The sequence below is a fragment of the Oncorhynchus clarkii genome, chromosome 30, assembly GCF_045791955.1.
Source record: "Oncorhynchus clarkii lewisi isolate Uvic-CL-2024 chromosome 30, UVic_Ocla_1.0, whole genome shotgun sequence".
Classification (NCBI taxonomy): domain Eukaryota; kingdom Metazoa; phylum Chordata; class Actinopteri; order Salmoniformes; family Salmonidae; genus Oncorhynchus; species Oncorhynchus clarkii.
In genome coordinates, this window is record NC_092176.1 from 42,826,725 (window position 1) to 42,851,724 (window position 25,000).

Below are 25,000 nucleotides of genomic sequence, written 5' to 3' on the forward strand. Positions count from 1 at the left end.
GAGAGAGAGAGAATGAGAGAATGAGAGAGAGAATGAGAGAGAGAGAGAGAGAATGAGAATGAGAGAGAGAGAATGAGAATGAGAGAGAGAGAATGAGAATGAGAGAGAGAGAATGAGAATGAGAGAGAGAGAATGAGAGAGAGAGAGAGAGAGAGAGAGAGAGAGAATGAGAGAGAGAGAGAGAGGGAGAGAGAGGAGAGAGACAGAGAATGAGAGAATGAGAGAGAGAATGAGAGAGAGAGAGAGAGAGAGAATGAGAATGAGAGAGAGAGAGAGAGAATGAGAGAATGAGAGAGAGAGAGAATGAGAATGAGAGAGAGAGAATGAGAATGAGAGAGAGAGAATGAGAATGAGAGAGAGAGAGGGAGAGAGAGAGATATTTTACAATAAGATTTTATGGTCCCAGGGTATTGTGGTAATACAGACAATTCTGGACCACTGGGGAATGCGATAGGGTTCAAGCCTTGTCGGTGTCCATCGACCTTTCATTTCCTTTTCTCTATTTCCCAATGTCCTATAATTAAACATTACAATGCACAAACAGATTGGTCAAACGTGTCTTACTGGTAGGGTCCTCCCAGTCCTTGAACCTCTTCTTGTACTGGGTCAGCCTGTCGTCTGTCTGGGCTCCCATTGGTTTAGCCAGGTTACGGAACGTCCGTGGGTTGTTTAGGTCCAACTCCTAGGAACCAGAACAGACCAGGTCAGTTTAATCCCACTACATTTACAAGGAACAAGACCAGGTCAATTTAATCCCACTAAATTTACTAGGAACAAGACCAGGTCAGTTTAATCCCACTAAATTTACTAGGAACAAGACCAGGTCAGTTTAATCCCACTAAATTTACTAGGAACAAGACCAGACCAGATTAATCCCACTACATGTACAAGGAACAAGACCAGACCAGTTTAATCTATATAGGGTCCTGTACCTGTTGTTACCTCAGGGTCTATATAGGGTCCTGTACCTGTTGTTACCTCAGGGTCCTGTACCTGTTGTTACCTCAGGGTCCTGTACCTGTTGTTACCTCAGGGTCTATATAGGGTAATGTAACTGTTGTACCTCAGGGTCTATATAGGGTCCTGTACCTGTTGTTACCTCAGGGTCTATATAGGTTCATGTAACTGTTGTACCTCAGGGTCTATATAGGGTCCTGTAACTGTTGTTACCTCAGGGTCTATATAGGGTCCTGTACCTGTTGTTACCTCAGGGTCTATATAGGGTCCTGTACCTGTTGTTACCTCAGGGTCTATATAGGGTCCTGTACCTGTTGTTACCTCAGGGTCTATATAGGGTCCTGTACCTGTTGTTACCTCAGGGTCTATATAGGGTCCTGTACCTGTTGTTACCTCAGGGTCTATATAGGGTCCTGTACCTGTTGTTACCTCAGGGTCTATATAGGGTCCTGTCCCTGTTGTTACCTCAGGGTCTATATAGGGTCCTGTATCTGTTGTTACCTCAGGGTCTATATAGGGTCATGTAACTGTTGTTACCTCAGGGTCTATATAGGGTCCTGTACCTGTTGTTACCTCAGGGTCTATATAGGGTCATGTAACTGTTGTACCTCAGGGTCTATATAGGGTCTTGTACCTGTTGTTACCTCAGGGTCTATATAGGGTCCTGTAACTGTTGTTACCTCAGGGTCCTGTAACTGTTGTTACCTCAGGGTCTATATAGGGTCATGTAACTGTTGTACCTCAGGGTCTATATAGGGTCCTGTACCTGTTGTTACCTCAGGGTCTATATAGGGTCCTGTAACTGTTGTTACCTCAGGGTCTATATAGGGTCCTGTACCTGTTGTTACCTCAGGGTCTATATAGGGTCCTGTACCTGTTGTTACCTCAGGGTCTATATAGGGTCCTGCACCTGTTGTTACCTCAGGGTCTATATAGGGTCCTGTACCTGTTGTTACCTCAGGGTCTATATAGGGTCCTGTCCCTGTTGTTACCTCAGGGTCTATATAGGGTCCTGTACCTGTTGTTATCTCAGGGTCTATATAGGGTCATGTAACTGTTGTTACCTCAGGGTCTATATAGGGTCCTGTACCTGTTGTTACCTCAGGGTCTATATAGGGTCATGTAACTGTTGTACCTCAGGGTCTATATAGGGTCCTGTACCTGTTGTTACCTCAGGGTCTATATAGGGTCCTGTACCTGTTGTTACCTCAGGGTCTATATAGGGACCTGTACCTGTTGTTACCTCAGGGTCTATATAGGGTCCTGTACCTGTTGTTACCTCAGGGTCTATATAGGGTCCTGTCCCTGTTGTTACCTCAGGGTCTATATAGGGTCCTGTATCTGTTGTTACCTCAGGGTCTATATAGGGTCATGTAACTGTTGTTACCTCAGGGTCTATATAGGGTCCTGTACCTGTTGTTACCTCAGGGTCTATATAGGGTCATGTAACTGTTGTACCTCAGGGTCTATATAGGGTCCTGTACCTGTTGTTACCTCAGGGTCTATATAGGGTCCTGTAACTGTTGTTACCTCAGGGTCCTGTAACTGTTGTTACCTCAGGGTCTATATAGGGTCATGTAACTGTTGTACCTCAGGGTCTATATAGGGTCCTGTACCTGTTTGTTACCTCAGGGTCTATATAGGGTCCTGTAACTGTTGTTACCTCAGGGTCTATATAGGGTCCTGTACCTGTTGTTACCTCAGGGTCTATATAGGGTCCTGTACCTGTTGTTACCTCAGGGTCTATATAGGGTCCTGCACCTGTTGTTACCTCAGGGTCTATATAGGGTCCTGTACCTGTTGTTACCTCAGGGTCTATATAGGGTCCTGTCCCTGTTGTTACCTCAGGGTCTATATAGGGTCCTGTACCTGTTGTTACCTCAGGGTCTATATAGGGTCATGTAACTGTTGTTACCTCAGGGTCTATATAGGGTCCTGTACCTGTTGTTACCTCAGGGTCTATATAGGGTCATGTAACTGTTGTACCTCAGGGTCTATATAGGGTCCTGTACCTGTTGTTACCTCAGGGTCCTGTAACTGTTGTTACCTCAGGGTCTATATAGGGTCATGTAACTGTTGTTACCTCAGGGTCTATATAGGGTCCTGTACCTGTTGTTACCTCAGGGTCTATATAGGGTCATGTAACTGTTGTACCTCAGGGTCTATATAGGGTCCTGTACCTGTTGTTACCTCAGGGTCTATATAGGGTCCTGTACCTGTTGTTACCTTAGGGTCTATATAGGGTCATGTAACTGTTGTACCTCAGGGTCTATATAGGGTCCTGTAACTGTTGTTACCTCAGGGTCCTGTAACTGTTGTTACCTCAGGGTCTATATAGGGTCCTGTACCTGTTGTTACCTCAGGGTCTATATAGGGTCCTGTACCTGTTGTTACCTCAGGGTCTATATAGGGTCCTGTACCTGTTGTTACCTCAGGGTCTATATAGGGTCTTGTACCTGTTGTTACCTCAGGGTCTATATAGGGTCCTGTCCCTGTTGTTACCTCAGGGTCTATATAGGGTCCTGTACCTGTTGTTGCCTCAGGGTCTATATAGGGTAATGTAACTGTTGTTACCTCAGGGTCTATATAGGGTCCTGTACCTGTTGTTACCTCAGGGTCTATATAGGGTCCTGTACCTGTTGTTACCTCAGGGTCTATATAGGGTCCTGTAACTGTTGTTACCTCAGGGTCCTGTAACTGTTGTTACCTCAGGGTCTATATAGGGTCATGTAACTGTTGTTACCTCAGGGTCTATATAGGGTCCTGTACCTGTTGTTACCTCAGGGTCTATATAGGGTCATGTAACTGTTGTACCTCAGGGTCTATATAGGGTCCTGTACCTGTTGTTACCTCAGGGTCTATATAGGGTCCTGTAACTGTTGTTACCTCAGGGTCTATATAGGGTCCTGTACCTGTTGTTACCTCAGGGTCTATATAGGGTCCTGTACCTGTTGTTACCTCAGGGTCTATATAGGGTCCTGTACCTGTTGTTACCTCAGGGTCTATATAGGGTCCTGTACCTGTTGTTACCTCAGGGTCTATATAGGGTCCTGTACCTGTTGTTACCTCAGGGTCTATATAGGGTCCTGTACCTGTTGTTACCTCAGGGTCTATATAGGGTCCTGTACCTGTTGTTACCTCAGGGTCTATATAGGGTCCTGTCCCTGTTGTTACCTCAGGGTCTATATAGGGTCCTGTACCTGTTGTTACCTCAGGGTCTATATAGGGTCATGTAACTGTTGTTACCTCAGAGTCGTAGTCAGCCAGGATCCAGGGGAAGACAGGGTACTGCATCAGGTCGTTGTAGGAGCGACCAGCCAGGGTGTTGAGATGCATCAGATACTGGAAGTTACTGATCTCTCCACGCTACGGAAACACAGAGAGGACACTATAGTTACTGATCTCTCCACGCTACGGAAACACAGAGAGGACATTATAGTCACTGATCTCTCCACACTACAGAGGACACTATAGTCACTGATCTCTCCACGCTACAGAGAGGACACTATAGTTCACTGATCTCTCCACGCTACGGAAACACAGAGAGGACACTATAGTCACTGATCTCTCCACGCTACGGAAACACAGAGAGGACACTATAGTTACTGATCTCTCCACACTACAGAGAGGACACTATAGTTCACTGATCTCTCCACACTACAGAGGACACTATAGTCACTGATCTCTCCACGGTACAGAGAGGACACCATAGTCACTGATCTCTCCACACTACAGAGAGGACACTATAGTCACTGATCTCTCCACGCTACGGAAACACAGAGAGGACAATATAGTTACTGATCTCTCCACGCTACGGAAACACAGAGAGGACACTATAGTTACTGATCTCTCCACACTACAGAGAGGACACTATAGTTACTGATCTCTCCACACTACAGAGAGGACACTATAGTCACTGATCTCTCCACGCTACGGAAACACAGAGAGGACACTGTAGTTACTGATCTCTCCACACTATAGAGAGGACACTATAGTCACTGATCTCTCCACGCTACGGAACCACAGAGAGGACACTATAGTTCACTGATCTCTCCATGCTACGGAAACACAGAGAGGACACTATAGTTACTGATCTCTCCACGCTACGGAAACACAGAAAGGACACTATAGTCACTGATCTCTCCACACTACAGAGAGGACACTATAGTCACTGATCTCTCCACACTACAGAGAGGACACTATAGTCACTGATCTCTCCACACTACAGAGAGGACACTATAGTTCACTGATCTCTCCACACTACAGAGGACACTATAGTCACTGATCTCTCCACACTACAGAGAGGACACTATAGTCACTGATCTCTCCACACTACAGAGAGGACACTATAGTTCACTGATCTCTCCACACTACAGAGGACACTATAGTCACTGATCTCTCCACACTACAGAGAGGACACTATAGTCACTAATCTCTCCACGCTACGGAAACAGAGAGGACACTATAGTCACTGATCTCTCCACGCAATGGAAGGGAACACAGAGGACACACTTACTGTCAGACCTACTGCTAACACGGTCCTCAGGTAGGAGATCATATGGTAATAGAACTGGTAAAAACAGACTTACCTCCCATCTTTGGGTGACAGATTTCTCTCCTACCAGGGTGCTGAGTAGCCCAGACCTGACGGGAAACATTATAGAAGGATTTACAATAGAAAACATTCATGCAACTAGGGTAGCCTAGTGGTTAGAGTGTTGGACTAGGACTAGTAACCGAAAGGTTGCAAGTTCAAATCCCCGAGCTGACAAGGTACAAATCTGTCGTTGTTCCCCAGTAGGCCGTCATTGAAAATAATAATTTGTTCTTAACCGACTTTAAACTTTTATATGGTAATAGAACTGGTAAAAACAGACTAAATAAAAGTTTTAAAAAATAATATTAATAATAAATACAGGACAACTTAATAACCAACCAAATACACAACAGATTTAACAAAATATGAAAACATAGACGTTTATCACATAGAATCTACAGAAAGGTAGACGGTACCCCTGCTCTACGCTGGTGTTGGGCCTTTGTCCTGAGACGGACTCTGAGCTGTCAGCCAGAGAGGGAACCACGGCGAGGAACCTCTGGTACACCTTGTTACGGACTCCTTTCTGGAAGGCCAGCAGGTAGTTCCTCCCATCTCCTGAGAACACCTCCACAGCCATGGGCTGGAACACAGACAGAGCATTATAGAAGGGTTGTGTTTGTTGCTCAGGTTCAGATTCATAAAGGAATGAAAACAGACAGAAACAGGGAGGGATACCGGAACTTGACCAACAAAGTAATGATATATTTCTCATTTTCTGTCTCAAAACGATTTGCCATGTTTTGCCCTAATATACATGACCAAGGTGAGCAAGTTGAGACTGATCAACATGTCACAAGCAACAAATCAGAACCAAGTTTTTTGCACTGCTCACCTGCAGCAGGTATCGTCTCTTGTGGACCTCCTTAATGTCCTCGTAGGCGAAGATGCTACAGGTCCTCTTCAGCTGGCTCTGACCCTGCCTCGCACCTCTGGGGATGATGGTCTCATGAAGACTGGAGGCAGAGAGACATGTCAAAACCCAAACTTCTCCTTGAGTACTCCCCCCCCCCCCCCCCCCTTTCCAGTTAAACTTTTTGGATGTATATGGGGTATTGTGGGGTATTGTGATGTCATTATGGGGTATTGTGATGTCATTATGGGGTATTGTGATGTCATTATGGGGTATTGTGATGTCATTATGGGGTATTGTGGGGTATTGTGATGTCATTATAGGGTATTGTGATGTCATTATGGGGTATTGTGATGTCATTATGGGGTATTGTGGGGTATTGTGATGTCATTATGGGGTATTGTGGGGTATTGTGATGTCATTATAGGGTATTGTGATGTCATTATGGGGTATTGTGATGTCATTATGGGGTATTGTGGGGTATTGTGATGTCATTATAGGGTATTGTGATGTCATTATAGGGTATTGTGTGTAGATTGATGAGGAAAAAGTATTCAATCCATTTTAGAATAAGGCTGTAACGTAACAAAATGTGGGAAAAGGGAAGGGGTCTGAATACTTTCTGAATACATTGATGTATTGATGGCAAATATAAATCAAAACTGGAAGGTGTTCGGAGATTGGGTGGGACAATTTTTTTTTACAAAAAAGACAAGATAACTAATGTAAAATATACTGTGTCCGTAAAATGTATATAGTATGTATAAGTTGGAAGTAGAAGCCTAAGTGTTGTTGTACATTAGTTTACTCCCATTAGGGGAGGAATGGTAGGGTTAGGGGAAAATAGTAAAGGAAAATATATTTTAAATAATATATATTTATAAAAAAATAAATAAATAAACATATGGGTGATTGGATATGATGTAGACAATTACACTGAAAGACGCCACAATCCATTTGCAATATTAAAGCTGATCCATCAAAAGCGCACGATTCAACGAATAAACTTCAACGAATAAACAAAGCACTTGGTTTAGTTGAATCACGTTAGTTATGAAGGGTGAATAAAGGGGGTTAAGTGAGGTGTTCATATAGAAAAAGGTTAATGAACTCACTTGGCGGGCAGCGTCTCGATGTCTCTGATCTCTCTGCTGACGGTCATGGTGAAACCGTCGATGACATAGAAGTGCTCCTTCCCAAACAGGAGCAGCCCCTCGCTAGTGTCCAGACCCTGCACCCGCGCACACCGGTACATGTGTTGGATCTGGTGACACAACATAATGGTTATATTCGTGGTTACAAACATTTAGGCTGGGTAGAACCGCAGAATAAACCCTGTCTGTCCTCCTCACCCCCGTCAGTCCTCCTCACCCCCGTCAGTCCTCCTCACCCCCGTCAGTCCTCCTCACCCCCGTCAGTCCTCCTCACCCCCGTCAGTCCTCCTCCTCCCCGTCAGTCCTCCTCACCCCCATCAGTCCTCCTCACCCCAGTCAGTCCTCCTCACCCCCGTCAGTCCTCCTCACCCCCGTCAGTCCTCCTCACCCCATCAGTCCTCCTCACCCCCGTCAGTCCTCCTCACCCCCGTCAGTCCTCCTCACCCCCGTCAGTCCTCCTCACCCCAGTCAGTCCTCCTCACCCCCGTCAGTCCTCCTCACCCTGTCCTCTTACCTTCTCTCCCTCCTCCAGTAGTCGTAGCAGTGATGTGTTGTCTGTTCTCTGTTCCTCGTCCAGACCTCCTGACTCTAAGATCTGTTCCTGGAGCAGGTCTTGTTCCTCATCGGCTCTGTCCGTGGTGGAGCGTGACCTCTTCAGAGGGGCCTTCACCAGACCTGGAGGGGGGGGGATTAAATGTAATCTGAAAAATGTGTGTCCAAACAAGTGTGTGAGTAACTATGACCTTGGTGTGAATGTGGAGGACCGTTAACGCTGGTAATAGTTACCCCATTGATGTTTGATAGAGGCCGTAAACCAGTCATACATGCAGTTTAGTTTCCTCACAGTCTCTCTGAGAGCTTTGTTTTAGTATAATTGAATGACCTCGTCTCATGTCTCTAATGTGTGTGTGTGTGTGTGTGTGTGTGTGTGTGTGTGTCTTGTAGTGCTGAGCGATTAACATCTTTCGGGTTCAATTATTTGAATTCCATTTCGTTCCTTTTTTCCCCCTCTTGAGATACACTACATGACCAAAAGTATGTGGACACCTGCTTGTCGAACATCTCATTCCAAAATCAATGGGCATTAATATGGAGTTGGTCCCCCCCTTTTGCTGCTATAACAGCCTCCACTCTTCTGGGAAGGCTTTCCACTATATGTTGGAACATTGCTGCTATAACAGCCTCCACTCTTCTGGGAAGGCTTTCCACTAGATGTTGGAACATTGCTGCTATAACAGCCTCCACTCTTCTGGGAAGGCTTTCCACTAGATGTTGGAACATTGCTGCTATAACAACCTCCACTCTTCTGGGAAGGCTTTCCACTAGATGTTGGAACATTGCTGAGGGGGACTTGTTTCCATTCAGTCATAAGAGCGTTAGTGATGTCGGGCACTGATGTCGTTGGGCGATTTAGGTCTGGCTCGCAGTCGGCGTTCCAATTCATCCCACAGGTGTTCGATGGGGTTGAGGTCAGGGCTCTGTGCAGGCCAGTCAAGTTCTTAAACACTGATCTCGACAAACCATTTCTGTATGGGCCTCGGTTTGTGCACGGGGGAATTGTCATGCTGGAACAGGAAAGGGTCTTCCACAAACCGTTGCCACAGAATCGTCTAGAATGTCATTATACGTGGTAACGTTAAGATTTCCCTTCACTGGAACTAAGGTGCCCGAACCATGAAAAACAGCCCCAGACCATTATTCCTCCTCCACCAAACTTTACAGTTGGCACTATGCATTGGGGCAGGTAGCGTTCTCCTGGCATCCGCCAAACCCAGATTAGTCCGTCAGACTGCCAGATGGTGAGGCGTGATTCATCACCCCAGAGAACACGTTTCCACTGCTCCAGAGTCCAATGGCGGCGAGCTTTACACCACTCCAGCCGACGCTTGGCATTGCGCATGGTGATATTAGGCTTGTGTGCGGCTGCTCGGCCACGGAAACCCATTTCATGAAGCTCCCGACGAACAGTTCTTGTACTGACGTTGCTTCCAGAGGCAGTTTGAAACTTGGTAGTGAGTGTTGCAGGACAAGCTATTTTTACGTGCCACGTGCCACGGCACTCAGCAGTCCCATTCTGTGAGCTTGTGTGGCCTACCACTTCGCGGCTGAGCCGTTGTTGCTCCTCGACGTTTCCACTTCACAATAACAGCACTTACAGTGGACCGGACCGCTCTAGCAGGGCAGAAATATGACGAACTGGCGGTGGCACGTTGAAAGCCACTTAGCTCTTCAGTTAGGCCATTCTAGTGCCAATGGTTTCCTATGGAGATTGCATGGCTGTGTGCTTGACTTTATACACCTGTCAGCAACGGGTGTGGCTGAAATAGCTGAATCCACTCATTTGAAGGGGTGTCCACATACTTTAGTATACACAGAGCATTCAAAAAGTATTCAGACCCCTTGACTTTTTCCACATTTTGTTACGTTACAGCCTTATTCTAAAATAGATTCAATAAAAATGTATCCTCATCAATCTACACACAATACCCCATAATGACATCACAATACCCCATAACGACATCACAATACCCCATAATGACATCACAATACCCCATAATGACATCACAATACCCCATAATGACATCACAATAGCCCATAACAACTAAGCAAAAACAGGTTTTTCAAAATGTTTGCAAATGTGTGTATATATATAAATATATATATATAAAAACAAGAAATACCTTATTTCTATAAGTATTCAGACCCTTTGCGATGAGACTCGAAATTAAGCTCAGGTGCATCCTATTTCCATTAATCATCCTTAAGATGTTTCTACAACTTGATTGGAGTCCACCTGTGGTAAATTCAATTGATTGGACATGATTTGGAAAGGCACACACCTCTCTATATAAGGTCCCACAGTTGATAGTGCATGTCAGAGCAAAAACCAAACCATGAGGTTGAAGGAATTGTCCGTAGAGCTCTGAGACAGGATTGTGTCAAGGCGTGAGGCTGTAATCACTGCCAAAGGTGCTTCAACCAAATACTTATGTATATGTAATATATTTAATTTTTTCTAAATACTTTTTTTTTTTGCTTTGATATTATGAGGCGGCAGGTAGCCCACTGGTCAGAGCGTTGGGCCAGTAACCGAAAGGTTGCAAGATCAAATCCCTGAGTTAACAAGGTACAAATCTGTCGTTCTGCCCCTGAAACAAGGCAGTTAACCCACTGTTCCTAGGCCGTCATTGAAAACAAGTATTTGTTCTTAACTGACTTGCCTAGTTAAATAAAGGTAAACAAAAAAAATGGGGTATTGTGATGTCATTATGGGGTATTGTGATGTCATTATGGGGTATTGTGATGTCATTATGGGGTATTGTGATGTCATTATGGGGTATTGTGTGTAGATTGATGAGGGGGAAAAAACAATTCAATCTATTTTAGAATAAGGCTGTAACGTAACAAAATGTGGAAAAAGTCAAGGGTTCTGAATACTTTCCGAATTCACTGTATAGTGTAAATCAGATGAAGCCTGAACTGTGCAATGTAGTAGGGAGTTGTAGTTTCCAACAAGCCAATGTGACAATGCAGTAAGGAGTTGTAGTTTCCAACAGGCCAATGTGACAATGTAGTAGGGAGTTGTAGTTTCCAACAAGCCAATGTGACAATGCAGTAAGGAGTTGTAGTTTCCAACAGGCCAATGTGACAATGTAGTAGGGAGTTGTAGTTTCCAACAGGCCAATGTGACAATGTAGTAGGGAGTTGTAGTTTCCAACAGGCCAATGTGACAATGTAGTAGGGAGTTGTAGTTTCCAACAGGCCAATGTGACAATGTAGTAGGGAGTTGTAGTTTCCAACAGGCCAATGTGACAATGTAGTAGGGAGTTGTAGTTTCCAACAGGCCAATGTGACAAAGTAGTAGGGAGTTGTAGTTTCCAACAGGCCAATGTGACAATGTAGTAGGGAGTGACGCAGTGGTCTAAGGTACTGCATCTCAGTGCTAGCTGTGTTACTTGAGATCCTGGTTTGCGTCCAGGCTCTGTCGCAACCGGGAGGCCCATGGGGCGGCGCAAAATTGGCCCAGCGTCGTCTGGGTTGGGGGAGGGTTTGGCCCAGCGTCGTCCGGGTTAGGGGAGGGTTTGGCCGGCAGGGATGTCCTTGTCCCATCATGCACTAGCGACTCCTGCGGCGGACCGGGCTCAGAGGACGCTGACACCATCGCCAGGTGTAACAGTGTTTCCTCCGACACATTGGTGTGTCTGGCTTCCGGGTTAAGCCGGCATTGTGTCAAGAAGCAGCGCGGCTTGTTTGCGTTGTGTTTCGGAGGAAGCGCGGCTCTCGACTTTTGCCTCTCACGAGTCCGTACGGGAGTTGCAGAGATGAGACAAGACTGTAAACTACCAAATCGGATACCACGAAAGTGTAGATGAAAAAGTGGTATAATAAACAGAATAAAATAATTAGAATTATAATAAAAACTGAAACTGAACCGACCTCAAAAAGTCTTGCTATGTGCCCTCTATCCGACTTACCTTTGACTCTGGCGATGGTGTCCTCTCCGTGCACCTCTCCAGGTTCATGCTGAGCGGTCTCTCCCTCAGTGTCCTGCTCTATAGAGTGCTGATACATCCCAGGGTTCCCTGACAGCAGTCTCATGTAGTACTCCTTACTGTCGTAGCTTATCGCTCGGCGGTAACGCACCGGCTTCTGGATGAGGGGAGGGAGAGGAAGAGAGGGGAGGAAGAGAGGAAGAAGAATAGAGGGGAGGAAGAGAGGGGGAGGAAGAGAGGGGAGGAAGAGAGGAGAGGAAGAGAGGAAGAGGGGAGGAAGAGAGGGGAGGAAGAGAGGAGAGGAAGAGAGGAGAGGATGAGGGGAGGAAGAGAGGAGGAAGAGAGGAGAGGAAGAGAGGAGAGGAAGAGAGGAGAGGAAGAGAGGGGAGGAAGAGAGGAAGAGGAAGAGAGGTTAATTAGTGATGGGGGGGGGGGGGGGGGGCAGTTGACATGAAGAACACTGACGAATAAGCATCAAAACAAACCAAAAAAACAGGAAGCTAATTGACGCGGCTTTCAATTAGTCCATTGAAATCCTTTCAGTGTCAATCATGCTTGCAAAATGCTCAAACCACACAGATGTTCATTGAGTGTCGTTTCAAGTGAAAACAGTTATCTAATTTGTATCCAAAATGGTGTCTTATTGGACCTTACATGACAAGGCAAGGCTCAGGCTCGTAGACACACGTTGTACCATCTACCAGACACCCATCCACCATGCATCCACAGTTTGGGCGGTTTAACCAACTCCTAACTATGGCTTCACACACAGTGTATAAATGGCATGTCTGTTCAAGTCACTTAACCCTGTTGTCAGACAGATGCTAACTGTGGGAGTCTCAGGGCTGAGATCATGAGGGGGAGCGGAGGAGGACACTGATAGGAGCTGGGCTGGAGCAGGACAGAGTAACAGAGTATTACAGGAGGATAGGAGCTGGGCTGGAGCAGGACAGAGTAACAGAGTATTACAGGAGGATAGGAGATGGATCAGGACAGAGTAACAGAGTATTACAGGAGGATAGGAGCTGGGCTGGAGCAGGACAGAGTAACAGAGTATTACAGGAGGAGAGGAGCTGAGTATTACAGGAGGAGAGGAGCTGAGCTGGAGCAGGACAGAGATTTACAGGAGGATAGGAGCTGGGCTAGAGCAGGACATAATAACATAGTATTACAGGAGGATAGGAGCTGGGCTGGAGCAGGACATAGTAACAGAGTATTACAGGAGGAGAGGAGCTGAGCTGGAGCAGGACAGAGATTTACAGGAGGATAGGAGCTGGGCTGGAGCAGGACAGAGTAACAGAGTATTACAGGAGGATAGGAGCTGGGCTGGAGCAGGACAGAGTAACAGAGTATTACAGGAGGATAGGAGCTGGGCTGGAGCAGGACAGAGTATTACAGGAGGATAGGAGCTGGGCTGGAGCAGGACATAGTAACAGAGTTATACAGGAGGATAGGAGCTGGGCTGGAGCAGGACATAGTAACAGAGTATTACAGGAGGAGAGGAGCTGAGTATTACAGGAGGAGAGGAGCTGGATCAGGACAGAGTAACAGAGTATTACAGGAGGATAGGAGCTGGGCTGGAGCAGGACAGAGTAACAGAGTATTACAGGAGGAGAGGAGCTGAGTATTACAGGAGGAGAGGAGCTGAGCTGGAGCAGGACAGAGATTTACAGGAGGATAGGAGCTGGGCTAGAGCAGGACATAGTAACATAGTATTACAGGAGGATAGGAGCTGGGCTGGAGCAGGACATAGTAACATAGTATTACAGGAGGATAGGAGCTGGGCTGGAGCAGGACATAGTAACAGAGTATTACAGGAGGATAGGAGCTGAGTATTACAGGAGGAGAGGAGCTGAGCTGGAGCAGGACAGATATTTACAGGAGGATAGGAGCTGGGCTGGAGCAGGACAGAGTAACATAGTATTACAGAAGGATAGGAGCTGGGCGGGAGCAGGACAGAGTATTACAGGAGGATAGGAGCTGGGCTGGAGCAGGACAGAGTAACAGAGTATTACAGGAGGATAGGAGCTGGATCAGGACAGAGTAACAGAGTATTACAGGAGGATAGGAGCTAAGCTGGAGCAGGACAGAGTAACAGAGTATTACAGGAGGATAGGAGCTGGGCTGGAGCAGGACAGAGTAACAGAGTATTACAGAAGGATAGGAGCTGGGCGGGAGCAGGACAGTGTATTACAGGAGGATAGGAGCTGGGCTGGAGCAGGACATAGTAACAGAGTATTACAGGAGGATAGGAGCTGGGCTGGAGCAGGACACAGTAACAGAGTATCACAGGAGGATAGGAGCTGGGCTGCAGCAGGACAGAGTAACAGAGTATTACAGGAGGATAGGAGCTGGGCTGGAGCAGGACAGAGTAACAGAGTATTACAGGAGGATAGGAGCTGGGCTGGAGCAGGACATAGTATTACAGGAGGATAGGAGCTGGGCTGGAGCAGGACAGAGTACTACAGGAAGACTGGTCAGTCTGGGACTTCAGATATAGTTGCAGTCAGGCACTAAAAATGTGATGATTCTGCCAATACCGTGGCACGACCTTTACCTTTACCCCCCCAACGGTACTAACTGTTGGTTTATATGCATTCATACACTGAGTGTACAAAACATTAGGAACACCTTCATAATTTTGAGATGCACCCTTCCCCCCTCAGAACAGCCTCAATTCACCCGGATAGTCTATGTCATGGAAACGGCAGGTGTTCCTAATGTTTTGTACACTCTGTGTATAGCTCCCATTCTGACAGAGTGTTCTTGTTTAGTTTTTTTCTCCCCCATGGGGTCGATTGAGAACACGGCTGAGTCATGCGGCTGACGAGGCTAATTCATGTAGCATGATTTCGCTCACAAAGACTCCATTCATTGGCTGTGATGAATGGACGGAACAAACCCCTATCTCCTGCATTGTACCGTACACATACTGGAACAGTAGGGAGAACAAGGTAAGCTTTTTTCCCTATACAACGACATGGCACTTTTGACGGTTTAACCTGGTGTTTGAACATGGCTACTACAACATGTCCTTGTCCTTACGATCATAATGCTGTATCATAGTGTCTGTAAAGAGCCCTTTGTGCTGGGCTCGGGTTACGCTACGTTGCGCTATGGGTAATATACGTAGAACACGTTGTTGTTATTATAGTAGTATTATAGTATTACTACAGTACCTGTACTTGGTCATTAGTGTTGGGTTCAGGCTCCAGGACGTATGGATAATGTATGTAGGACATGTCGTTGTTATTATAGTAGTATTATAGTATTACTACAGTAATACTACATTATTACAGTACCTGTACTTGGCCATTAGTGCTGGGTTCAGGCTCGGGGACGTATGGATAATGAATGTAGAACATGTCGTTGCGGACCATCTTCTTCCTCATGCGACAGGGCCCCTCGGTCATCTCGAGTAGGAACTTGTCCAGGTGGGATCCGATGGGGGGCCCCCAGAGGCCCCGCTCTCTCAGCAGCTCATACTCTATAGACGACCACTCCTCTGTCACGTATTTTAGGACATTCTGCTGCCTCTGACAGAGGAAGGGGAAGAGAGAGAGAGAGACGGTGAGTGAGAGACGGGGAGAGAGACGGTGAGAGAGAGAGTGAGAGACGGTGAGAGAGAGAGAGAGAGACGGTGAGTGAGAGACGGGGAGAGAGAGACAGAGAGAGAGACGGGGAGAGAGAGAGAGAGAGAGACAGAGAAAAGGAGAGAGACAGAGAGAGAGACGGGGAGAGAGAGAGAGAGAGAGACAGAGAAAAGGAGAGAGAGAGACAGAGAGAGAGACAGAGAGAGAGAGACAGAGAGACAGAGAGAGAGAGAGACAGAGAGAGAGAGAGAGACAGAGAGAGAGAGACAGAGAGACAGAGAGACAGAGAGAGAGAGACAGAGAGAGACAGAGAGAGACAGAGAGAGACAGAGAGAGACAGAGAGACAGAGAGACAGAGAGAGACAGAGAGAGAGAGAGAGAGAGACAGAGAGAGAGAGACAGAGAGACAGAGAGACAGAGACAGAGAGAGAGAGAGCGCCTCAGGACAGCACTCAGAAAACAAAAATAAATCACCTATTGGAAAGACACCACAAAAAATCTAAGTAAACTTCAATGCTATTTGTCTCTAAACAGACAGTACATGGTGGCAGACTATCTGACCACTGTGACTGAGAGAAAACTGAGGAAAACACTGACTAGGTACAGACTCAGTGAGCACAGTCTGACTATAGAGACCGGTCGTCACAGACAAACCTGGCTGCCCAGAGAGGACAGTCTGGCTATAGAGACCGGTCGTCACAGACAAACCTGGCTGCCCAGAGAGGACAGTCTGGCTATAGAGACCGGTCGTCACAGACAAACCTGGTTGCCCCAGAGAGGACAGTCTGGCTATAGAGACCGGTCATCACAGACAAACCTGGCTGCCCCAGAGAGGACAGTCTGGCTATAGAGACCGGTCGTCACAGACAAACCTGGCTGCCCAGAGAGGACAGTCTGGCTATAGAGACCGGTCGTCACAGACAAACCTGGCTGCGCAGAGAGGACAGTCTGGCTATAGAGACCGGTCGTCACAGACAAACCTGGCTGCCCAGAGAGGACAGTCTGGCTATAGAGACCGGTCGTCACAGACAAACCTGGCTGCCCAGAGAGGACAGTCTGGCTATAGAGACCGGTCGTCACAGACAAACCTGGCTGCCCAGAGAGGACAGTCTGGCTATAGAGACCGGTCGTCACAGACAAACCTGGCTGCCCAGAGAGGACAGGCTGTGCTCACTCTGCTCCAGGGGAGAGGTAGAGACAGAGCTGCATTTCCTATTACACTGTGACAAATACTCAGAGAATACTCAGAGAAAGAGAATATTTCTTTCCCAAAATTATAATTCAATACAAAGAATTTGAAACTATAAAATATTTATTGGGTGAAAAGCCAAAATGTGCAGTTTTGGCAGCCAAATATGTGTCCTCCTGCCACAACCTGAGGGACAGCCAGTGAAAAGTGCAAAGTAATGTCGATAATATTTCCCATCTTGCTGCTGTCCTGAGGCTGTCCTGAGGCTCTCTCTCTCTCTGTCTCGCTCTCTCTCTGTCTATCTCTCCTTTCTCTTTCATACCAGGTCATGTGTCTTCTCAGTCATGTTGACACTGGTCCACTACCATTGCTTTAATGTATTGTTGTTCTCATTAATATTATTGTTGTAGTTGTTGTTAATGGTAATCCCATGTCCACTACTACTATTATTATTGCTGTTGGTCCCACCATTTATTTATATATATATATATATATATTTTTTTTTTTTCTTTTTTTCTTTCGATATGTATACTTTGACAATGTAAGGAATAATGTACTTTCAATTCAATTGACTTTATTGACATGGCGAGAGAGAGAGAGAGAGAGAGAGAGAGAGAGAGAGAGAGAGAGAGAGAGAGAGAGAGTGTACTGTGTGTTTAGGCAGAGTGTTATTACATGTGTCTGTCAGGTTCAGCATATAGAGAGATCTGATAAGACTTGTGTAGTGAGTACTGTAGTGTTAGAATGCAGTGAGTACTGTCGTGTTAGAATGCAGTGAGTACTGTCGTGTTAGACAAAGCAGTGAGTACTGTCGTGTTAGACAAAGCAGTGAGTACTGAAGTGTTAGAATGCAGTGAGTACTGTAGTGTTAGACAATGTAGTGAGTACTGTAGTGTTAGAATGCAGTGAATACTGTAGTGTTAGAATGCAGTGAGTACTGTAGTGTTAGACAATGTAGTGAGTACTGTAGTGTTAGACAATGTAGTGAGTACTGTAGTGTTAGACAATGTAGTGAGTACTGTAGTGTTAGAATGCAGTGAGTACTGTAGTGTTAGAATGCAGTGAGTACTGTCGTGTTAGAATGCAGTGAGTACTGTCGTGTTAGAATGCAGTGAGTACTGTCGTGTTAGACAAAGCAGTGAGTACTGTCGTGTTAGACAAAGCAGTGAGTACTGAAGTGTTAGAATGCAGTGAGTACTGTACTGTTAGACAATGCAGTGAGTACTGTAGTGTTAGACAATGCAGTGAGTACTGTAGTGTTAGACAATGCAGTGAGTACTGTAGTAGACAATGCAGTGAGTACTGTACTGTAGTAGACAATGCAGTGAGTACTGTACTGTAGTAGACAACACAGTGAGTACTGAAGTAGACAATGCAGTGAGTACTGTACAGTAGTAGAAAACGTAGTGAGTACTGTAGTGTAGTAGACAACACAGTGAGTACTGTAATAGACAATGCAGTGAGTACTGTAGTGTAGTAGAGAACACAGTGAGTACTGGAGTGTAGTAGACAACACAGTGAGTACTGTAGTGTTAAGACAACGCAGTGAGTACCGTAGTGTAGTAGCCAATGCTGTGAGTACCGTAGTGTGGTAGACAACGCTGTGAGTACCGTAGTGTAGTAGACAACGCTGTGAGTACCGTAGTGTAGTAGACAACGCTGTGAGTACCGTAGTGTGGTAGACAACGCTGTGAGTACCGTAGTGTAGTAGACAACGCTGTGAGTACCGTAATGTGGTAGACAACGCTGTGCGTACCGTAGTGTAGTAGACAACGCTGTGAGTACCGTAGTGTAGTAGACAACGCTGTGAGTACCGTAGTGTGGTAGACAACGCTGTGCGTAACGTAGTGTAGTAGACAACGCTGTGAGTACCGTAGTGTAGTAGACAACGCTGTGAGTACCGTAGTGTAGTAGACAACGCTGTGAGTACCGTAGTGTGGTAGACAACACTGTGAGTACCGTAGTGTAGTAGACAACGCTGTGAGTACCGTAGTGTAGTAGACAACGCTGTGACTACCATAGTGTAGTAGACAACGCTGTGAGTACCGTAGTGTGGTAGACAACGCTGTGAGTACCGTAGTGTGGTAGACAACGCTGTGACTACCGTAGTGTAGTAGACAACGCTGTGAGTACCGTAGTGTAGTAGACAACGCTGTGAGTACCGTAGTGTAGTAGACACCGCTGTGAGTACCGTAGTGTGGTAGACAACGCTGTGAGTACCGTAGTGTAGTAGACAACGCTGTGACTACCGTAGTGTGGTAGACAACGCTGTGCGTACCGTAGTGTAGTAGACAACGCTGTGAGTACCGTAGTGTAGTAGACAACGCTGTGAGTACCGTAGTGTGGTAGACAACGCTGTGAGTACCGTAGTGTAGTAGACAACGCTGTGAGTACCGTAGTGTGGTAGACAACACTGTGAGTACCGTAGTGTGGTAGACAACGCTGTGAGTACCGTAGTGCGGTAGACAACGCTGTGAGTACCGTAGTGTAGTAGACAACGCTGTGAGTACCATAGTGTAGTAGACAACGCTGTGAGTACTGTAGTGTGGTAGACAACGCTGTGAATACCGTAGTGTGGTAGACAACGCTGTGAGTACCGTAGTGTTCTTACCTCCTGGTACTCTTTATACTGCATGGTCACCAGGTCCCTGACCACCGCTATGTGGGTGAACATCCACTGGAACGTCTCCTATTGGTGGAAGGAATTTAACTGGTTAGTGTGGGTGTTTATTTATTTAACCCTTTATTTTACCAGGTGAGTTGACTGAGAACACGTTCTCATTAACAGCAACGACTTGGGGAATAGTTACAGGGGGAGAGGAGGGGGAGATGAATGAGCCAATTGGAACCTGGGGATGATTAGGGGACCGTGATGGTTTGAGGGACAGTTTGGGTATTTAGCCAGAACACCAGGGGTTAACACCCCTACTCTTACGATAAGTGCCATGGGATCTTTAGTGTCCACAGAGAGTCAGGACGCTCGTTTAACATCCCATCCGAAAGATGGCACCCTACACAGGGCAGTGTCCCCAATCACTGCCCTGGGGCATTGGGATATTAATGCTTGATATCAGAGGAAAGAGTGCCTCCTACTGGGACTCCAACACCACTTCCAGCAGCATCTGGTCTCCCATCCAGGGACCGACCAGGACCAACCCTGCTTAGCTTCAGAAGTAAGCCAGCAGTGGGATGCAGGGTGGTATGCTGCTGGCTGCTGTGAGGTGAGTGTGCATGCATGAGTATGAATGCATGTTATGTGTGTGCTCTTGTGCATGTCTGTCTGTCTGTGTGTGTCTGTGTGTGTGTGTGTGTGTGTGTGTGTGTGTGTACCTGTGCAGAAAGGTTGTTCTTGTTCAGGGAGTTTTCCTTCTTGTTGCGTCGAGCGCCGGTCAACTTGGACAGACCAAAACCACTACTGACCCGAGACAGCTTGGACTGGCTGGCCGGAGCCACCGACTCCCCTCTGCTAATACACTTCTTCTCATGGACTAGAGGAGAGAGAGGGGGGAGATAGGAGGGAAAGAGCGAGAGAGGGATAGGGAGAAGTAAAGAGGGAGGGAGAGAGAGGAGGGAAAGAGAGAGGGGGAGAGGGAGAAGTAAAGAGGGAGGGAGAGAGGAGGGAAAGAGAGAGAGGGAGAGAGAGAGGGGGAGAGGAAGGAGTAAAGAGGGAGGGAGAGAGAGAGAGGGAAAGAGAGAGAGAGAGCGAGGGAGAGAGAGAGAGAGAGAGGGATAGGGAGAAGTAAAGAGGGAGAGAGAGGAGGGAAAGAGAGAGAGAGAAAGAGAGAGAGAGAGAGAGAGAGAGAGAGAGAGAGAGAGAGAGGGAGAGGGAGAGGAAGGAAGGAGTAAAGAGGGAGGGAGAGAGAGAGAGGAGGGAGAGAAATGAGTAAAGAAGGAGGGAGAGAGGAGGGAAAGAGAGAGAGGGAGAGAGAGGGGGGAGAGGGAGAAAGAGAGGGGGGAGGGAGAGGAAGGAGTAAAGAGGGAGGGAGAGAGAGGAGGGAAAGAGAGAGAGAGAGAGAGAGGAAGGAGTAAAGAGGGACGGAGAGAGGAGGGAGAGAGAGAGGAGGGAGAGAGAGAGAGGGAGAGGAAGGAGTAAAGAGGGAGGGAGAGAGAGTGAGGAGGGAGAGAGAGAGAGGGGGGGGAGAGAGGAAGGAGTAAAGAGGGAGGGAGAGAGAGGGGGGGAAACAGAGGGAAAATAGAGACAAACAAGAGAAAGGAACAGAGGTTATCCAACAGTCTTCCAGTATGCTGGCGGCTCCGGTCCTAACTTGGCTTTCTCTGCTCTACAAAAACCACATGGTAAAGCTGATTATGTCCCAATATCCCCCTGACCACTAAACCGTCTGTACGGTGTTAACATGACCTTTCTGACGTAATGCCAAACAATAGACTACAGAGTCAGTGTGTACAACGCATTCAGAAAGTATTCAGACCCCTTCCCCTTTTCCACATTACGTTACAGCCTCATTATAAAATTTAATGAAATAGAAATTGTTCCTCATCAATCTACACACAATACCCCATAATGATGAAGTGAACAGGTTTTTAGAAATGTTTGCAAATGTATTACAAATAAAAAAATACTCAGGTTCAAAATTGAGCTCAGGTGCATCCTGTTTCCATTGATCATCCTTGAGTTGTTTCTACAACTTGATTGGAGTCCACCTGTGCTAAATTCAATTTATTGGACATGATTTGGAAAGGCACACACCTGACTATATAAGGTCCCACAGTTGACAGGTCATGTCAGAGCAAAAACCAAGCCATGAGGTTGAAGGAATTGTCTGTAGAGCTCCAAGACAGGATTGTGTCGAGGCACAGATCTGGGGAAAGGTACCAAAACATTTCTGCAGCATTGAAGGTCCCCAAGAACACAGTGGCCTCCATCATTCTTAAATGGAAGAAGTTTGTAACCACCAAGACTCTTCCTAGAGCTGGCCGCCCGGCCAAACTGAGAAATCGGGGGAGAAGGACCTTGGTCAGGGAGGTGACCAAGAACCCGATGGTCACTCTGACAGAGCTCCAGGGTTCCTCTATGGAAATGGGAGAACCTTCCAGAAGGACAACCATCTCTGCAGCACTCCACCAATCAGGCCTTTATAGTAGAGTGGCCAGACGGAAGCCACTCCTCAGTAAAAGGCACATGACAGCCTGCTTGGAGTTTGCCAAAAGGCACCTAAAGACTCTCAGACCATGAGACACAAGATTCTCTGGTCTGATGAAACCAAGATTAAACTCTTTGGCCTGAATGCCAAGCATCACGTCTGGAGGAAACCTGGCATCATCCCTACGGTGAAGCATGGTGGTGGCAATATCATGCTTAAGGGGATGTTTTTCAGACTTGAGGCTGTAATCGTTGCCAAAGGTGCTTCAACAAATTACTGAGTAAAGAGTTTGAAATACTTACGTAAATGTAACATTCCGTTTTTTTTATTTTTTTTATACATTTGCAAACATTTTCAAAAACCTGTTTTCGCGTTGTCATTATGGGGTATTGTGATGTCATTTGTGATGTCATTATGGGGTATTGTGATGTCATTATGGGGTATTGTGATGTCATTATGGGGTATTGTCATGGCATTATGGGTTATTGTGTGTCGATTGATGAAGGGGAAAAAAACTATTGAATAAATGTTTAAATGATGCTGTAACGTAACAAAATGTGGTAAAAGTCAAGGGGTCTGAATACTTTCTGAATACACAGTATGTGTTTGTGTTTTCGTCTCTGTGTGTGTGTGCGTCTGTCTAGATGTGTATGTCTTTTCTCACCCAGGTGGTTCTGCCAGCTCTTCAGGGCAGGTTCCTCTAGGGCAGGCCGAGCGGTGCTGATATCTACATGTCCTCTGTCGTTGGTGGGGAGGGACACCTTAAAGATGTCCTCCAACATGGGTCTTTTACTGTGCATCAGCTCTGTCCACACACGGTTTACTGCCTTCAGCAGCAGCTGGCGACCTGGGGGACAGGACAGGAGTTAGGGACACACGGTTTACTGACTTCAGCAGCAGCTGGCGACCTGGGGGACAGGACAGGAGTTAGGGACACACTGTTTACTGCCTTCAGCAGCAGCTGGCGACCTGGGGGACAGGACAGGACAGGAGTTAGGGACACACGGTTTACTGTCTTCAGCAGCAGCTGGCGACCTGGGGGACAGACAGGACAGGAGTTAGGGACACACGGTTTACTGACTTCAGCAGCAGCTGGCGACCTGGGGGACAGGACAGGAGTTAGGGACACACGGTTTACTGCCTTCAGCAGCAGCTGGCGACCTGGGGGACAGGACAGGACAGGAGTTAGGGACACACGGTTTACTGCCTTCAGCAGCAGCTGGCGACCTGGGGGACAGACAGGACAGGAGTTAGGGACACACACACATAGAAACACACTTTGAAAGAGAGACAGACAGAGAGAAAGGCAGGCAGACAGACAGTCAGACGTTATGTTACCTTCGCTAACTTCCTGGCTGTGTCTGTTATCAGGTCCATTCTCAGCGGGCATCATGACGTGCCAGGTGGTCATACGAGCCTCTGCCTCCAAACCAAAACCCTCCACACTACTGCACATAGACAGAGAGAGAGAGACAGAGAGAGAGAGAGAGACAGAGAGCGAGAGAGCGAGAAGTAGGGAGGGGAGAGGAGGAGGGAGACAGAGGAGAGAGAGAAAGAGAGAGAAAGAGCGAGAGAGAAAGAGAGAGACAAGAGGATAGAGGAAGAGAGAGACAGAGAAAGAAGAGGAGGAGAGAGAAAGAGAGAGAGCGGGACAGGAGAGGAGAGAGTCAGCCAGCAGGACTAAGCTAACTGCAATTTTTGCAGCCTGTTGTCATTCGATTAGCCAGCTCAACACTTCATAAGGCCTCAAACTCACTGATCAGGACACACAGCTGTTATAAATGTCTCGAGCAATGCAATGATTTCAAGAATGCATGAAGAAGCAAGACGATAACTAAGTAAGCTAGCTAGCTAGCTAAAACAGACAGACACACAAACCCACCTCCAGACCTTGAACCACATGCAGTCTCAGACCCACCTCCAGTCCCAGAACCACCTCCAGTCCCAGACCCACCTCCAGTCCCAGACCCACCTCCAGTCCCAGACCCACCTCCAGTCCCAGACCCACCTCCAGTCCCAGACCCACCTCCAGTCCCAGACCCACCTCCAGTCCCAGACCCACCTCCAGTCCCAGACCCACCCCCAGTCCCAGACCCACCCCCAGACCTACCTCCAGTCCCAGACCCACATCCAGTCCCAGACCCACCTCCAGACCTACCTCCAGTCCCAGACCAGTCCCAGACCCCACCTCCAGTCCCAGACCCACTTCCAGTCCCAGACCCACCTCCAGTCCCAGAACCACCTCCAGACCTACCTCCAGTCCCAGACCCCACCTCCAGTCCCAGACCCACATCCAGTCCGACCCACCTCCAGTCCCAGACCCACCTCCAGTCCCAGACCCACCTCCAGTCCCAGACCCACCTCCAGTCCCAGACCCACCTCCAGTCCCAGACCCACCTCCAGTCCCAGACCCACCTCCAGTCCCAGACCTACCTCCAGTCCCAGACCTACCTCCAGTCCCAGACCTACCTCCAGTCCCAGACCCACCTCCAGACCTACCTCCAGTCCCAGACCAGTCCCAGACCCCACCTCCAGTCCCAGACCTACCTCCCAACGTGCAGGTTGATGAAGCAGTGAGCCAGACAGGCTACAAACTCCTGGTCGTGGTTGCCCGGTCCCAGTACCAGGTTACGGTTGACGGTCAACACCCGTAGAGAGTCCAGCAGAGCTACCTGCTGAGGTACGGTCTTGTGAGGTCGAGACAGCTGGTACAGGACCGTACGGTTCAGACAGTGGTAGAGAGAGTCCAGAGACAGACTCTGCGACCTCCTCTTGGACTGGAAGCGGGAGAAAAGAGAGGTGGAACATTTTTTAAGAAAGACTTGTCTTATGATCTATGGTCTGCGATGCCCGAGAGGTGGTTGTAGAAAGGGCCTTTCTTCTCCAGAGAGTTGATTGGGGTTAAGACATCCTACCGTAGGGTTGGCAGAGTGTGTAAACAATAGTCCTGTTTTATAACAGCCAATGGATTCCGAGGACTGACTAAGTACGTGTTTGAAATCTGACTAAATCCTCTTGTTTCAAAGCAGTACCACTCCAGACATGCACATTGCTGGCCTACA

General features: G+C 47.3%; 1 protein-coding gene across 1 annotated transcript in view; it reads right to left on the minus strand.

Annotated features, from left to right (window-relative positions):
* Positions 1 to 25,000, minus strand: part of LOC139389360 (WD repeat and FYVE domain containing 3) — a 234,931-nt gene that overhangs the window by 38,630 nt on the left and 171,301 nt on the right. The window contains exons 42-55 of the mRNA XM_071136061.1: positions 24,486 to 24,715; positions 23,277 to 23,386; positions 22,603 to 22,785; positions 20,167 to 20,324; positions 19,448 to 19,525; positions 15,357 to 15,590; positions 12,037 to 12,211; positions 8,076 to 8,236; positions 7,523 to 7,671; positions 6,390 to 6,510; positions 5,971 to 6,137; positions 5,547 to 5,601; positions 4,204 to 4,323; positions 565 to 682 (exon numbers count right to left, since the gene is read on the minus strand). Of these exons, the coding sequence (XP_070992162.1) occupies positions 565 to 682; positions 4,204 to 4,323; positions 5,547 to 5,601; positions 5,971 to 6,137; positions 6,390 to 6,510; positions 7,523 to 7,671; positions 8,076 to 8,236; positions 12,037 to 12,211; positions 15,357 to 15,590; positions 19,448 to 19,525; positions 20,167 to 20,324; positions 22,603 to 22,785; positions 23,277 to 23,386; positions 24,486 to 24,715 (2,059 nt within the window). The remainder of the gene's footprint in view (positions 1 to 564; positions 683 to 4,203; positions 4,324 to 5,546; positions 5,602 to 5,970; positions 6,138 to 6,389; positions 6,511 to 7,522; positions 7,672 to 8,075; positions 8,237 to 12,036; positions 12,212 to 15,356; positions 15,591 to 19,447; positions 19,526 to 20,166; positions 20,325 to 22,602; positions 22,786 to 23,276; positions 23,387 to 24,485; positions 24,716 to 25,000) is intronic.